The sequence below is a fragment of the Balaenoptera borealis genome (assembly GCF_965194805.1).
Source record: "Balaenoptera borealis genome assembly, chromosome: 12".
Taxonomy (NCBI): domain Eukaryota; kingdom Metazoa; phylum Chordata; class Mammalia; order Artiodactyla; family Balaenopteridae; genus Balaenoptera; species Balaenoptera borealis.
In genome coordinates, this window is record NC_138869.1 from 38,449,322 (window position 1) to 38,466,473 (window position 17,152).

At 43.9% G+C, this 17,152-nt stretch overlaps 1 protein-coding gene across 1 annotated transcript in view; it reads right to left on the reverse strand.

Moving 5' to 3' along the window:
* Positions 1 to 17,152, reverse strand: part of CACNA2D3 (calcium voltage-gated channel auxiliary subunit alpha2delta 3) — an 832,322-nt gene that overhangs the window by 422,772 nt on the left and 392,398 nt on the right. Inside the window, exons 10-11 of the mRNA XM_082346809.1 lie at positions 16,568 to 16,657; positions 8,132 to 8,245 (exon numbers count right to left, since the gene is read on the reverse strand). Coding sequence (XP_082202935.1) covers positions 8,132 to 8,245; positions 16,568 to 16,657 — 204 coding nt within the window. The remainder of the gene's footprint in view (positions 1 to 8,131; positions 8,246 to 16,567; positions 16,658 to 17,152) is intronic.

Below are 17,152 nucleotides of genomic sequence, written 5' to 3' on the forward strand. Positions count from 1 at the left end.
CGGCACACCAGGCTCAGCCAGCGGCTCTTTACCCAGCTCCTCACACACACCCAACTTCTGCTCCTCAGGGCCTTTGAAAATACTGTTCCCTTCACCCTTCCATGCTCAGCTCCTTTCCCCGCATGCACTCTGCTTGGAGAGGGCTCCCCTGGCCACCCCATTACTCTGTCTCTGGCCCTTGCTTGTCTCCTTCAGAAGATTTATCGTAGTTTCTAATTATTGGTCTTCTCACTTGTTATCTGTGATGTTATCTGCTCTGTGAGATCTCCTTGAAGCCACCACGTCAGCCCCATACGCCTTGGCTCTGGTACAGTGGCCTGGGACACAGAGGGCCTTCAATAAAAATCTGTTGAATGAATGAATTACTGCCCCCCTGTTTGGCTACTCCCCGTTATACCCCCTTCCAACAGCCTCTGCCACCCTCAGCCCCCACCTTAATCTGGTTCTATGGGATGAGGAATGACAGAGCCAGAGTGCAGGTGGGTGGGAGGAGAATGTCGAGATCCCTCCTCTATGAGCAGTGGGACTTAACTCCTTTCCCAGTTGCCTGTGGTCTTGGGAAAAATCCCTCTCCTCTCAACCGGCTCAAAGGAAGGCTAAAAAAAAAAAGGTTTTGTAAAATCATTTGAATGTCAAAGGGAATAATGTAGTTTAGGAAAAAAGAAAGAACAAAAAATTCCTTCCAAATCACTTAAGATTATTTAAAGGTTGCACTCTTAAAAAGATAAGCCCTCACTCCTCACTCACTCAGCTCAGGAATTTTGCTCTCCAGAGTGGCACCTGTCCCCAGAAAGATGAGGAGAGAGGGATTCCTGGGCTTTCCAAAATCACCCCAGAGCTACCGAGGCAGAGCTAAGTCTTTCAGTCCCTCTGAGGCCACTAGGACACGGTGGGATTGAGGCTTTAGCTTCCAAATTGTGCCAAGGGAGGAAGGCCTGGGCAAAACTCCCAAGAGAGCCCCTTCTTAGAGATCGATGTGCTACCAGTTCAAAGGACACAGATTTCCAACAGTTCCCAAAAGTGCTCCAAAGCCAGGTCCCCAAACCATTCTATGATCAAGGGCTTCCCTTTACCCCCACACCAAGAGCTGCTTGTGTCCACCCCTCCTTGCAGCCCCACCAGGCGTCTTCCAAGGCCCCTGAGTCCTGGTTGTCTCTTGAGGGGCCTCACAGCTACCACCTCCACTTTTGTTTGGGAGGTAACAGATAAAGACAACACTCAACTGAAATTGCATTCACCTTTGAGGTTGCCCTGTGCTTTTAGAAGAGGAAAATCATTTAGGTGCACCCAGACAGCCTCGTCCTAAGGCTGCACAACTGGCTTTCCTCTTACTCTTTGCGTGCAGCCCCAGTGGGTTCTGAGATCCCCAAATCTCTGACACTGAAGATTCTCTTGCACTTGGAAGTGGGAAGGCCAAGAAAACAAACTCATTGTCCTGATGACAGCATTCTCAGTATGGACAGCTCTTTCTCTGACCTAGGGCCATTTTGTTTTGCTTTTGCCCTTAAGAAGTGTGCATCCTGGTTAAGGGCACAGCCTGAGCATTCAACTGCTGGGTTCTCATTCTGACTCCACCAAACACTGTTATGGAACCCTCAGTCAATTATGTAGCTCCTTGCTGCCTCAGTTTCTCTCAATTGTGAAAAAGGGATAATAATAGTACCTGCCTTATGGGGTTTCTGTGAGAATAAATACAAAAGAAACATTCAGAATGGTGCCTGACAGTCAGCATTCAGTAAGAATTAGTTTTGTTTTATATATTTAAGTACAAGAAATTGGTTTAAAACTTTCTCTTATTGATGGAGACCTGGGGAGGGGGAGTAAACTGAGCGTTCTAATCCAACCTGTGTTTCTCATCACAGACCCACATGAAGCACAGACACAGTGGCATCTAACAGGTACAGAAGGGTCATTACCCACACTGCATACCCAGGCAGGGTTTCACAGTTTACCTACAGCAGAAGTGAGTTAAGACGTGGTCAGTTATGTGACAGCTGCAGTCAAATCTCTCTCCCTGAAGAATAACGCAGAGCAAAATAAGAGGCAGGAAGCCATGAGTGGGTGGATTCTGACCCCACAGTGACAGGGATTCCAGGAATTCCATTTCGTTTGGATTCAGGGAGTCTCTGGTTTCCTGGGTCTTGGCAAAAAAAGGGAATCTGATTCTCTCCAGGGTGTTCCCTCTTGCTCCAGAGAACAAAAAGCTGTGACACTCTGCCACGTGCCGTGTCACCACCAAAACGGGGTTCCAGGGGCAGTTACATCTCACGTTTATGAAGACCCGACATTCCGGGCACGGGGTGCAGTCCCAGGCTGGGTACCTGTTGCTGGCTCTCCTTCTGGACCACCAGGTCACCAGGTACTGTGCCCCAGCCCTGGGCAGCCCTGAAGGAGCAGGCAGGCGCACAGAAGGACAGAACTCACTCATGACAGAAAAAGAAAGGGTCGCGCAACATATGGGGGAGAGACACCTACAGCATGGAGAAGTATTTGCCATCAAGTCTCCCGTCATGTGGTTCGTCTCTTTGAGTAGAACAAAAGCAATGGAAAGGCAGGAAGAACTCACCATTACCATCTTCTGTTGAATTCAGCCAATGCATAAATTTCTAAAGGCATCGCAATGACTCTCAACTATACCCTGGTTGTTCTAAATTTCTTCAAAGATTCCTTTAGATCAGGGGGTGGCAAACATATTCTTAAAGGGCCAGAAAATGAATATTTCAGGCTTTGCGGGCCAGATGGTCTCTGTCACAGCTATTCAACTATTTAGCAACAGACGACATATAATCAAATGGGTATAACTGTGTTACAATAATACTTTGTTTACAGACAGTAAAATTTTAATGTCATATAATTTTCACAAGTCATGAAATATTCTTCTCCTTTAGTTTTTTTTCCCCCCATTTAAAAATGTAAAAATTATTCCTAGCTCAAGGACTGCCCAAAGCAGGCAGTAGGCCATAGTGTGCCAACCTCTTTTTAAAATCTCTAACTTATCATTTTCTTACCTATCCACTCTGTCTTACACATCAAGGGAGGTAATGATTAATAATTCCAAGACCTTTTTCTTTTTTTTTTTTTTAAGTTCACTTGAAAGAGTAACTATATAAATGGCAGGTATAGCCATTTTTCTTTTTTTTTTAATATAAATTCATTTATTTATTTATTTGGCTGCGTTGGGTCTTCGTTGCTGCGTGCGGGCTTTCTCTAGTTGCAGTGAGCGGGGGCTTCTCATTGTGGTGGCTTCTCTTGTTGCAGAGCACAGGCTCTAGGCGCATGGGCTCAGTAGCTGTGGCACACGGGCTTAGTTGCTCCACAGCACATGGGATCTTCCCGGACCAGGGCTCGAACCCGTGTCCCCTGCATTGGCAGGTGGATTCTTAACCACTGAACCACCAGGGAAGTCCCATTTTTCTAATTTAAATGTAGAAATGTAGGCAGCTTTATTTCTTAAGCAGATCCTGGAATGAGTCCCTTTCATACTGAGGAGTTCATATTTTATTCCAAGTGTGTAAAGCTGCCATGAAGCCACTAACCAATGTATATTAGGCAAAAGTAAATGGCATCCAATAAACGAATAAATAGCTCCTCATTTCTGTTCCCAGCAATAACATGCTGGCAAGGGACACACTGCATAGGCGATCATGATGTCGCCTTCACAGACTCATAGTTAAATCACCAGTAATGGCTTCCTTCTTCCAACTCATTCTATGTTTTATCAAGCAGTTGCCTCACACAAGGCCCTGATTAGGTAGCATTAAAACATGACACCCACAAGTGCTCCCCTGGCCTGCTCCCCATTTCCTTCTGCTTTCCTTTCTTGGACCCCAACTGCCATACTGTAAGGAAGTCCAGGCTACTGTACTGAAGAGACAGGACTCACAGGGTCACCTGGAGGATTAGACACAGCATGGAAAGAGAGCCCTCAGGGAAGAGAACCAAGGCAGCTCCGCCAAGCTCACAGATGAACACAGCTTCCTCAGTGACCCCACTGGACACCACAGGGAGCAGAACCAACCACCCAGTTAACCCACAGAACTGCAAGAAATAATAGATTGTTATTTTAAACCACTAAGTTTGGAGATGTTTCATAGTATTGCTACCATGAAATGATTCTCTTTCCTTTCTCCCTTCACCTTGTTTCTTCCAATATTGATAGTTTTCTATTGCTGCATAAAAAGTGACCACAAATGCAGTGGCTTAAAATAGCACACGTTTGTTATCTTACAGTTTCTGTGGGTCAGAAGTCTGGGCACAGCTTAACTGAATCTTCTGTTCATTGTCTCACAAAGCTGCAATCAAGGTGTTGACTGGGTTGTGTTTTCAACTGGAGGCTCAACGGGGGAAGAATCTGCCTCCAAGCTCATTCAGGCCGTTCACAGGATTCATTTCCCTGTGGCTATAAGACGGAGGGCCCAGCTTTTTTCTGGCTGTTGGCTGGAGGCAGGCTGCCCCCAGTTCCTTGCCACATGGAATTCTCCAAACAGCTGCTAACTTCATCAAACCAGCAAGGAGAGTCTCCTGGCTTCAGGGAGTGTCTAATCCCTCTTTCAAGGGCTTTCAATTAAGTAAAGCCCACTCCTGATAATATCCTTTTAGTTAGCTAAAAATCAGCTGACTTGAGACCTTGATTACATCTGCAAGATTCCCTAACCTTTACCATATTCTATTGGTTAGAAACAAGTCACAGGTGCAAACTACACTCAAGGTGAGGAGCTTATACAGGGTGTAAACACCAGTGGCCAGGAATCATGAGACTGCCCTAAGGACTCAATGCTATACTTCTCAGCAGGGACATGACAGAGTGCATGGTGGTGGGACTGGTCAGAGGTTCAGAACCTGTCCTCAAGAACTCACCAAACCAGTGAAGATGAAAAATAGGCCCAGAAGTGATTACAGTACTGGACATTAAGGTATACACTTCTCTTATACAGCTCTGAGGGAGTGTAAAGTGTAGGGCTCAGGTAAAGACAAGATGGCATCTGGCTGGAGAAGAAGAGGGAAAGCTTATGGCAGACCTAAGAGAAAGGAACAAATACCTAGAGCCTGGGTTAACCTGGAGCAGTGGTCCAGAACCCTACACCTATGGGTATGTAAAGAATTTAAGTGAAGTGGGCTGAGAGGAAATAATGGAGCGTGATGGAGGCCACGGCCAAAAGGAGCAGGCATTTGCCATCTAAGGGAGCAGCCATTCCTCAGCTCCAGCCGTTTTTTGCCATATGAGAATGCTGGCTCCAAAGCGCCATGTGTACCCCTTTATGAAACTAAAACTTTAAAATTTTATATTCTATCTCCAGATTTTAAAATCATGATCAGTAATTGACAATTTTTTAAACAAAGTATGAGCCAAGAAACACATACCTGTGCACTGAATTTGACTGAGGGAACAGGCCCTCGTAAAGGTAAACAGAGGGAAGCAGAAGTGGCAGAGCCCACCAAGTAACCAAACCCTATTCCTTGGGCTGTTTCTGTGGCAGTGGCTCCCAAGTGCAGTTCGCCCACCAGTAGCATCCACGTCACCTGGGAACTTGTTAGAAACGGACATTCTCAGGCCCCACCAGCCCTAATGAATCTGAATCTCTGGAGGTGGAGTGAGCAATCTGTGTTGGAACAAGCCCTCCAGATGATTCTCATCCTCACTCAAGTTTGAGAATCACTGTTTTATAGGAATCAGGTTCCAGCCTTAAGATCATTTTACTCTCTCCATTTCCTGTTTCTATAATCATGAAGATAGCCAACGACAGCATGACCCAACCCTCTACTAAGTAACATTCAAAACAATAGAGAAAAATGACAGCTTAGACATGACACAGCATCTCTCTTTAACACAGTGCTAAATCACATTGGGGTTTTATGTAAATTCATTACCCGCACCTTCACAGAGAAGTCCTCAAGAAGAGAATGTATATGCATATGAATGTCATGGAACTCTCCAGAATGGAGCAGGAGGGGCGGGATCCTGCTATTAATTTCTAATCATAGATAAAGGCCCTCTTGCTACAGAAAGAAAGTCTGCTTCTGCTTGATAATACTTTATAAGTAGATCAAACTGCTTCATGTAATGTTGAAATTTCCAGGACTCTGGTTCCAATTAATCCAAGAAAGCACCTGGCCTGAAGTCAATATTGTTCCTTTGGAAAGATATGTTGAAATTTGTGTTTTGTCTTTAGAGTTATGACTTTGCAGCCTTCATCCTATGCCTCTCCCAGCAAGTAAGGATAGGATGTTTAAATTCCAATATTCCTGGTCTACAGCTATCCATCAAGTATCACCAAGCAAGAGGGATTCAGATGATTCAGCACATGAGTCTCACAAGATAATACATTTGGTATTAATGTAGCTGCTTATTAAAAGCCCCTTTTACTTCCTTCTTTTATTTAAGATGGTCCTAAATAATGTAAAATATCCTTCAACATGCTGTGAGATGTCACAGCATCTGTGAACATCTTATTTGACCACAAAACGTCCATGGCCCTACCCATGTTGACTAGTGCTGTGGCCTCCCCCCCAGGCCCCTCAGTCACTCAGCCACGCCTCAGGGTTGTGCCTTAGGTAGTGGCCATGTGCCCAGCACTGTGCTGTGTGCCGCGGGGGTGCAAGTACAGACAGCATGCTCCTCACTCTGCATCACGTACATTTACCAGGAATTAACTCTGGCCTCTACGTGTCCTGGGAAATCATCACCTGAAATATCTCATTTAAAATCACCTTGTCCAACAGTGAACTTCCAGCTTACTCAAGGGTTGGATTCTAAAGTCAGTGCTTATTGTGGGAGCTGCATTCAGCCAAACTTATTCCTGGATCTCCCTCAGGCAAGTGCCATGCCAGAGTCCCACCTACTCTCAGCAAGCTCAGCACAGCTAGTTTTCCTTCCAGCTTCAGAAATGGTGGCTTTCTCTAAGGTTGAGCAATAGGGGAGGCATCCATTTGGGGACCATGTTGTACAAACTATACATATATCTTTAAGCACCAGAATCATGCTTGGTGAGGTGAGATGCCTGTGTTAACAGAGACACGTGGGGATCAAGAATGACTGAAAGAATGTGCAATGACAGCTCACGCTGCCTCAAGGGTACATGCTTTCTGGATACAGCTGAGTGCACATCTGTCGTTTGTCTTCTGTTTCTTTTTGCCATGGGTGTGGTTAGTTCAATTCCCAGAAATTAAACATACAGAGTTGAAGAAGCAGAACGGACTTGGTCTCGATAGCCTCATGCCCCAACAGAGACAGTCAGAGTAATGCCACTGGCACATAGGATAGGAAAGCGCCTTTGTGATACCCCCAGGATAACACCCTCTCTGACGCACCTCTTTTTCTTGCTCAAATTTCACCATTTAGTTGAGATAGTGATCAACAACTGCCAATCTGCCGATTGGTGTCCATTTGAGGAACTTATTAAAAACACAGAATCCTGGGCCACACCCTCAGAGATTTTGATTCTGTTTAAGTGTACAATAGGATCCACAATTTAAAAGATCTCCATAGGGAATTCAAACTGGCTAACAGCTTGAGGAACTCTGGATTAAGGGACTCAAAAGACACCAAAAACCTTGATATCTGTCACTGATACCCTAACATATGCGTTTATCAGATAAATAAATGTTAGCTTGGAAACCAAAGAAAGAATTTGAATAGAGAACAAACAAGCTTTGACAAGAGAGAGGAACAGCACTGGGGGGATGGAAAGGAGATTCTGGATGGTAATGAGGGCCCAGGAAGGAACTATAGGAACACGGAAACATAAAGGAGATGGCTACAGGGCCACCATGGCTGCCTTCACCATTCTGTAGATGCTGGGTCCAGCAAGCGGCTCTGGCTCCATGGAAAACAAAAACAAAGAGAAGCACTGTCCATTAAGGACAAAAGCATACTTCACAGCGAATCTTTTCACTGAACACACTGAACCTGTCTTCATGGGTTTCTTTTCTCTTCCAAAGAAGTTTCACTTTGAAAACAAGAAAAGCCATAGTATTCAGTTTTGGTCAACCAGAAAACACAAGGCTGAGAAACCACAGGTCATGATGAGATTAAGGCTACATGGGGTACCTATCCATGGACAATCTGGAGGTTACAATGCAATATAGATTCTCCACACATGGCACTGCATGGACGCCATCAACATCGACTTACCTTTCGATCTGGCCAATTGTATTTTGCAAAGATAGTATCATAGGTGTCCACTGCCCCATCAGTGATGAGCATAATGGCCTGGCTGCAGATGCTTCCTTGTCCAGTGTGGTTGAACTGTGGAAAGAAATGAGTTCAAACTGAAAAACTCATCAGAGGGCTCTGTATATCCATGAGACTTCAGAAGCATGAGATCTTGGGCTTAGGAAGCCTCTTAAAATGAGAGCTCATTCTGCATCACCAGAAAGAACCTACAGGATAAGCCTTTCCCCACTTATGGATTTCCGTATTTGCTCTGAAAAACTGGAACTAAATATGAACCACAGAAGAGATTTCCTAAAAACACACACAAGGCAGGAAGTGAGATTCTAGGACAGTTAACCTCTCTTATCTTCAAGCATGGATAACACTTCAGAATACAAGTCCAAAGGAGTTGGCACAACAACCCTTTAGAAACACATTTACTGGCAGCAGAATATGTGACAGGTAACATCTCTTTTAAAATCTAAATGAGTCTAGTTTGAATGAGTCTGATGGATGCAGACTGTGCTATGTAATAAAATCAAGGAGGTTTTGTACACACAGAGAATAAAGTCAGGAACATGCCAATTCAGACTACACTGTAAGAACCCCATTTTTAGGGTTTGTTTTAAACATATATTTGTTAACATGTAACATTATATATTTGTTATGTATGTTAGTATGTACAGCATGCTGAAATTCCAAGATTGTGCCCACTGGGGTACAAAACTCTAAATTTCAACTTTCAGTTTTACATAGCATTTCAAAAGTCCCCAGCCTTTGTGCGCGGTAGCTTGGGTGACCAGACTATGGTTGTCAGAGACTCCTGTCCTTCCCCTGAATCTGGTGATGAATCCCCTTAATGAATGCTATTAATGCTACAATTCAAAGCAATGGCCTTTAAAAACCCTACAATTATATGACAATGGGGAACACACAAAATGACTTTAACCTTCAGTAGTGAAAACTCCCACCACTACAATCTGTGAAGTTTATTCATTTATTCTAAAATTATTTCTTAAGTGCCCACACAGCGCTGAGGATGAAACACAAAAATCTCTTTGCTTGTGTAGTTTGTATTCTATTTGATGAGATACCAAAGTAAGTAAGTAAACTATGTTGTAAGTAAATTATGTTGTATGTTGGATAATGGTGACGCTAAGGTAAAAAAAATAAAGCAAGAAAGGGGATAGAAAATGCAGAGGGCCAACTTTAGAAAAAAACAGTCCGGGAAGATCTCAATGAGAAGGTGGCATTTGAGTAATACCTGAAGGAGGTGAGCATCTGGGGTAAGGGCTTTTCAGAGACAGCAAAGAGCATGTACAAAGGCATGGAGTGACAACATACAGGCACATTAAATCTGTTGACCATGACACGGGGGAAGGATGGAGGCAGCCCTTGGATTTGCTGCTGGCTCCTGATGAACCAGAGCTAAAAAAGCACTCACATTGAAGAGTAATGCCCAGTCTCCATGGACTTAGAATTCTAATGAAGAGTCTGAAGTTGCAGTAACTTGAAAGAAGATTGGATGAATGGATGGATGGATGGATGGATGGATGGATGGATGGATGGATGGATGGAATGAATTGCCTCATGGCTGTATTAGGACAAAGCAAAACCAACTCAGAACATGCATGGAATACCATAGTATAGCAGAAAATACTCAAACCCATCTCAGCACCACAAATTGGTGCCTAGGATAAGGTCTCTTTTCAGAATATCCTTTTCTCCATTTATAAGATGGCAATAACATGCTTATATGGTTGTTACAACACAGGTTATATGTTCATTATATGCTGGGCTACAAGTATTAACCTACTTAATCTTTACTACCCTCTGAGATAAGTACTATCATTATCCCCATTTGACAGGTGAGGAACAGAGGCACAGAGAGATTAGCTAACTTGCCCAAGATCACACAGCTAATATCTGTCATAGCTGAGATTTGAACCCAGGCAGTCTGGCTCCAGAATCTACTCCCAGATTCGGTACATTCTACCTATGGCGTCCCAATGATGAGATGACATTCCTCAATCCAATGGCTCCACAAATGTTCATTTCCTTCTCCTGCTCTTCCTCCCTTTATCCTTTCCAGTGTTCCAGGGTGGCACGGCAGTCACCAAGGCCACTACCCTGAGAGTGAGTGAGTGCTCCTTAAATTCTGTGCCCTTGGAATGTGCCTCACTTTAGTCTTGGCCCTGACAGCCATCCCTGCAACTCAGACTGGACAGGTGCCCTTAAATTAATGAGCAGACAGGGCCCATGATACAGTATCAGTAGGTAGAAATACCTGAGAACTAAGGCCATCGGACCACAAAGCTTTCCACATAACTCCTATTCTACTGTCTTTATTGACATAACTTACTATTCTAGAAAACTGTTGCTCAGGAAGATGAAAACTGCAAATAACTTTATTGCTTATTCCAGGAACTTCCTGAGAGACCCATCAACTCTTCAACAGAAAGCATCAAAGGACAATTTATACCCTAAAACTCTTTGAAACCCTGACCTCAAAATCTTCCCCTTGCTGCATCCACCAATCCTAAACTATAATTTAGGATTCGTACCTGGTCTCAACGAAGCCTCTTCCCTCTCCTCCACTTTGAAGACCCACCTCAACTAGGCTTTCATAGTCTCAATAAATGACTTTGTCCTTTCCTCTCTGAGATGCTACTAAGATTCTACCAACATAGTGTAATAAGAAAGAACAGCTTTGCAGCCTTGTCTTAACAACAGGTTGTTCTGGAGATGTTTTGGAGAGCCTGCAATACAACACAGCCTTCACGGCATTGGATAAACCCAGTGACGTGCCACTGAATACAAGTGATGTATGCATTTGGTCACAGAGGCTGCAGAACGGAAAAAAATCAGGACACCCCGGGACTGTTGTTCATATAACTCATTTGAAAACATCCTGGAAAAACTCTCCCAAACAAAAGGCAAGAAAGAGAGGGAAATAAAGATATCTGAATACTGCAGACTGGAAGAAGGGGCTGCCCGGAGCTATTTACTCAAAACCACTACTTTCCTTCGTGGCTGAGTTCCTGGTTTTCTCTGCAGCAATCTGCAGTTGGAGAATTTTGAAGAATGCAATTAAATTCAAATGCTTTGATGAGTAATATCTCTTCTCTTCATATTTGTCTAGAACTTATTTTTATTGAATAGCGAGAGCGATGGAAGTGTTTTCCATAATAATAACAATGACAAGGGCCTGATGATGAACTACAATTAGCTCAGTGATTCATCAGTTAGCAGCGAAAATTTCAATGCATCCTGACATTTAGAGCATTTGGTTGTGATTAACAGTCTTTGAAATGTCACCAAATTTTATTTAATTGGCTAAGAAAAATTTTTAAAAGGTAATCACTGCAAAGATTGTATTCATCGCCAAAAAAGATAATTGCAGTTGTCACATGACAAGGTAGATGCTAAGTACTGTAGCAAACCGGCTCTGTGTTCTTAGGGAATCTAATGAATGCAGCAGAGATCAATAGCTAGGAGGGTCTCGGAAGTTTATTTGAATGCGCCTTTCAAAGCCTTTAAGTCATCTGAGCAAATACTGAAACTGAAATGCAGGTAATTGCAAAACAGAATTAACTTCATTTAGTTATAGTAACCTCTGAACCATTCTAAGCTCTAACCATAATCGTCATTTCAAATTGTGTGTGTGTAAGAGAAAGAGAGAGAGAGAGAGAATGTGTATTTGTGTGTTCAAGAAAACAGCTTTTTATTTCATACTGACTTGCAAAGGCAGGCATAATACACAGGAAGAGAATTATATCACTAAAGGTCATATTGATGAAGTGGAAAACAGCTAAAGCTTCATTTTCACGGGAGATTAACCATTTCTGTTTTTCAAAGTGTTTGGCTATTTAAAAGCCCAATGGCAAGGGATGGGATGGAAATGTTTCTCTCTCTGGGATAAATGTACACTCAAAAGAATATGGTGCCAACTGTCAACGAATCTCAAGCAGGGACATTTTGTAACATTTTTGTTCCTTCCATTTCTCGCTTTCTGGAATTTACACTCGACCCCTCAGACTTTCTGACTGGCCAGACTCCTGAGGAGTTTTACAGGTGAAGACAGAGCAAGCAGGTGTGTGGAAGGTTTCCCTGGTTCAAAAATACTTCTCTCACCAGGTTTCAAGGGAAAACATCCACCACGTGTTGGAGATTTCTCTGGCTATTAGAGGTGTTGGGAGTGCAATACACCCTCTTAAAGGACAAAAAGATATTATGCCTGAAGGTGTGCTTGGTAAGCTGTGACTTCTACAAGATTCTATCCTGAGGTTGTAATATGATGTAAAGAGTTCCTGGGTCAATAAGTTTGAGTGCTGGTATAGACACACTTTAAAAGGTCTGATCACTGTGGGACTTCTAAGGCCTCTAGTAGCACAAGAGTATTGTGAGTCTCCAAAAGGAGGATGGCATCCTGCACCTTGACCACAACACCTATGTCGGAGCCTTGTGGCAGACCAGCATTCCACTGGGCATGCAGTGGGATCACTGACTTAGGAGTTTCTCTTTTTTTTGTTGAATTTTTTAATTTAATTTTATTTATTTATTTTATACAGCAGGTTCTTTTAGCTATCCATTTTATACATATTAGTGTATATATGTCAATCCCAATCTCCCAATTCATCACACCAACCCCTCCCTGCCACTTTCCCCCCTTGGTGTCCATACGTTTGTTCTCTACATCTGTGTCTCTATTTCTGCCCTGCAAACCGGTTCATCTGTACCATTTTTCTAGGTTCCACATACACGCGTTAATATACGATATTTGTTTTTCTCTGACTTACTTCACTCTGTTTGACAGTCTCTAGATCCATCCACGTCTCTACAAATGACCCAATTTCATTCCTTTTTATGGCTGAGTAATATTCCATTGTATATATGTACCACATCTTCTTTATTTAAGAGTGTCTTAAAACAAAACTGATAAGTGAAAGGGATGGGGAGAGGAAAGGTGCCAGGGCAAGGAAAAGAAGAAAAGGTCAGATGAAGAGAAGCAGATATTCCTGAGGATTTGGTCAGGGAGTAGTACCAAAGCATCAAGAGTGGGAGCTGCTTCTAGAAACCACAGGCAACCTGGCAAAAGCTGAGGCTGCCTAATGTCTCTGTGGTCACGGAGATGGCACTTCCCACCCAACCCAGCACTGCTGAAAGGGAGCAGGGCACCACTTCCTCATGCTGAATCCTCAGCCCCCATCCAGCAGGGCCAGCTTCATGGCATGTGATGTGCATAGCTGTACAGGGCCCCACACTTGGTTGAACACTCTGCTGTCACTCTCCTAAAATTCTTTTTAACTTTTGAACAAGGGCCTGCATTTTCATTTTGCACTGGGCTTCACAAATTAAGTGGCCAGTGCTGGGTCTATTCCTATCCCCATTTTACAGATGAGGAAAAGAAAGGTAAAACCGAGCAGAGTTTTTTTCAAGGTCACACAGCAAGCTCTGAGTCAGGCTTCTCAGCCCAGCCTGCCTGACTCCAGAAGCCACAAATTTAAACACAAGAAGCATCTCCTAACTCTTCACTCCTTTACCACTTCTGCCAAAGAGCAGGAAAAACAGAAATCTGCAGGGCACATTTCCAAGCAAGGGACTCCCCAGCTCAGAGTAGCCGCCTCCCTGCACTAGATACCAGGTTTTTGAAATAAAGAGAGCCAGTTTCCCAAATGTGGCAAGTCCTTTCAATATCACCCCCTAGAAAAAGCCTGCTGAGATGAAGAGCTCGGCATCTCCCAGCCCTGAGAAGGTGCCTGCCCAGGATTCAAAGCAGAATTTAAAGATGTAACTTGGTCCTCGATTCTGGCCAGGTATGTTTATTAATTATTAACATGCTGTTAATAGGCATGTGCTGTCTCAAACACCGAGTTGTACGTAAATGCTAATTGTCTGTAGCCAACGGCCCTTTGGAGCGAGGTGAGAAGGAAGGGCCTCCAATTTGTATGAAGGAAGCTGAAATGACACCCTCCCTCCTTATTTTTCTCTCCTCTGCAGTTGTACATGATACTGGCTCAGGACTGAGATGTAAATGGCCTTCTATGTGTGAGTAGATATTATTGGTAAAAGAGTCTAGAATTAGGGCCTACCCTTGGCTTGAGAGGCCATTGTAGCCGAGTGGGAAAAACTCAAGTTATGGAGTCAGGCATAACTGACCACCAAAACAAGTGCAGTGCTGGGTGAATGCCCACCTGGAAACTGACAGCAGGCCACCCACAGAGCTACCTGGAGGTGAGGCCTCTGAGCCTCCAGCTGGTCTCCCATCTCCTGCGACACCTCAACATAGCTGTCACTTGTTTGCTTTCAGCTCCACCCCATGTGTTTTTCCTGAAAACCACATTTCCCAGGCTCTCCAACAGTTTTGACAAGTTTCGTCTTAAGGAGAACAAACACTGAAGGACACAAGGGAGAAGCCAAGGTATTTCTAAGTCATTTCTCCCTTTCTCTCTGCTTTGGGGGCCTGGGCATTTTCCAGCAATAGCAGCATCCCCTCCAAGGCACTAGCTTCCACAGGACAGGCCCTTCTCCCCAGGATTCCAGCTTGTGCGGGGCGGCCCCCTCCATGGTTTTATTCCCATCTGGACAGCCACAATGAGGAGGCTCTGATGGCATCCCTCCATCCTGTTGTCCTTCCTGCCCTAGAGGGGAGCTACCTCCTGCTGGTGCTAATCCATGGATTGTTTCATTCTTCGTTTGATTTCTCAGCTTTTCCATCCCCGGTGCAACCAACTTTCTGAGTTCAACTTCTGCTGTTTGAAATACCTTGAGTGGTTTCTATTTTTCTGCTTCTTCACATCTTAACCGCTACCTCCCTCGTCCAAAGCCACCATTATATGTCACTTAGATAATGTCCTTCCGGCTATTGTCGTTGTTTATCAATACAGTAGCCAGCGGATACTGTTAAAATCCAAGTTGGATTGTGTCATTCTCTGCTCAGACTCCAATGACTTTCCATCCTATACAGAGCAAGAGCCAAAGTCCTCACTAGTGTCTATTAGGCGCCACATGATCCAGTTACCTCCGTGATCTCATTTCTTAGTACACTCTTTCTTCCCCACTTTGCTCTTGTCACACTGGTCTCCTTGCTGTATTGTAAATATGTCAAACATCCCTGCCTCAGGGCCTTTTCATTTGCTGTTCCTCTTGTTGGAAATTTCTTCAAGATATCCATATGGCTGCTCCTTCACTTCCTTCAGGTCTCTACTCCAACATCACATAATCAGAGAGCTCTTCCCTGACCTCACTGTGTAAAGAAGCAAGTCCTATCACACTGAAACAGTGGTGCTATTGTTCTCCATAAGACTACTCACTTCATATGTCTCTTCCCATTAGAACTGGGGTCAGCAAACCTCTGTAAAGGGCGACATAGTAAATGTTTTAGGTTTTACAGGCCACATGGTATCTATTGAAACTAATCAACTCTGCCATTGTAGTGCAAGAACAGCCATAGTCTATACATAATCAGGTGGGCATGGCTGTGCTCCAGTAAGACATTACTTACAAAAACAAGATGCAGGCTGATTTGTCTCCTGGGCCATAGGTTGCTGACCTTTTCACTAGGATGTTAGGTCCATTAAGGCAAACCCTTTGTCTATTCTGTTCACTGGTGTATTATTCCCAGTGTCTGACACTAAAAAGCACGCAATATATAGTAGTTAAATAAATGATACAGAACCTGCATTAATATAGTCATTTCTTTTCCTACTGCCCTCCCAGAGTAAAAAGATCACAAAAGTTGCATGTTGTTCTAGCCTAACACAATTGCATTCAAGGGGCAGAATAACCAACCCAAGCTTCCCCAACATACTTCACAGGATGTTAACAGGTGCTACTTGAAAAAAGGATTCTTTGTTCAAAGAAGTGGGAGAAACAGCAGGTGAAGCGGGATTCTTTTTTGCAGTACTTACCGAAGCCTTGAGTGTGCACTGCGTACTGTGAATCTCCAGGGGGCTGGAGGGAGGGATAGGTAGAGCTTCTAGCACTCCCTAAACACACCACACAGAGAAGCCCTTCTCCCTCTGAACAGCGCCACAGGCAGGGACTCAGTGTGACACAGTAAGAAGTGAGTCTACTCCATGAAGAAACTGAGAGTTCTTCAGGTGAAAAGAAATCTGCATTAGATGGTGCTCTAGTGTTGAGACACTGACGGCCCCAGAGTCAATGAGTGTGTCAGGTGAGTCCCCTGACCAGACTGCACCATCAACTCTGCCCAGCAGGCGGCTGGTATGGCTTCGCCAGGTGGGCCTGGTTCCCCAGATCACTCATATGGCCAGCCTTACCCTCCCCCATTCTATGCCTGTGGATACTGCTCAGTGACGGCCAGGGCTAACAATAATGCTGGTCCACAACTTAAAAAAAAAAATCCCATCTATTCTCCTGGAGAAGAGAAAGGCGAATCAAAGAGGAGCTTACATCACTGAGAATGCTGAAGGCTTCATTCAGAGCTATATCCAGCATTCCGATTCCTTTGGCAAAAAGTTTGTCCAGATGCTCCCTGAAGTGCTGAAACAACAAAGCAAAAAAACCCATTAGCATCTGTCCTGTTATATGAAACACCAACCTTGAATGAACAAGCACATGCCAAGGCAAAACCAATGATTCTCAGACCCAAATGGTCATAATTTGGCTTCTGCCTTTCAAATTCAAAACATAAGAACTTATTCAATATAAAATTTACCTTCCATGTGTATTTTTTTAGTTTTGATTACATTTTAGGGGAAAAGAAGTTCAGATTTTGGTGAAAAGTATGTAATTTGCTGAAAATTCCTGCTTTCCTCTCCAGTTTCATCTCCCATGACTCTCCACTCTCCCACCCTCTATTTTCCCACTCTTGATGATTTTTTAAGACTCCATGCATGCCCTCCCTCCACTGGGAACACACTCTCCATCCATTTTTCTGCCCTCCCCTCCCCATCGTGATGGTCTCTCTTACCTACTTTTGGGGTCTCAGTTTGAACATCACTCCCTCCTGCCCTGGGAATCTTCCCAGAACACCCA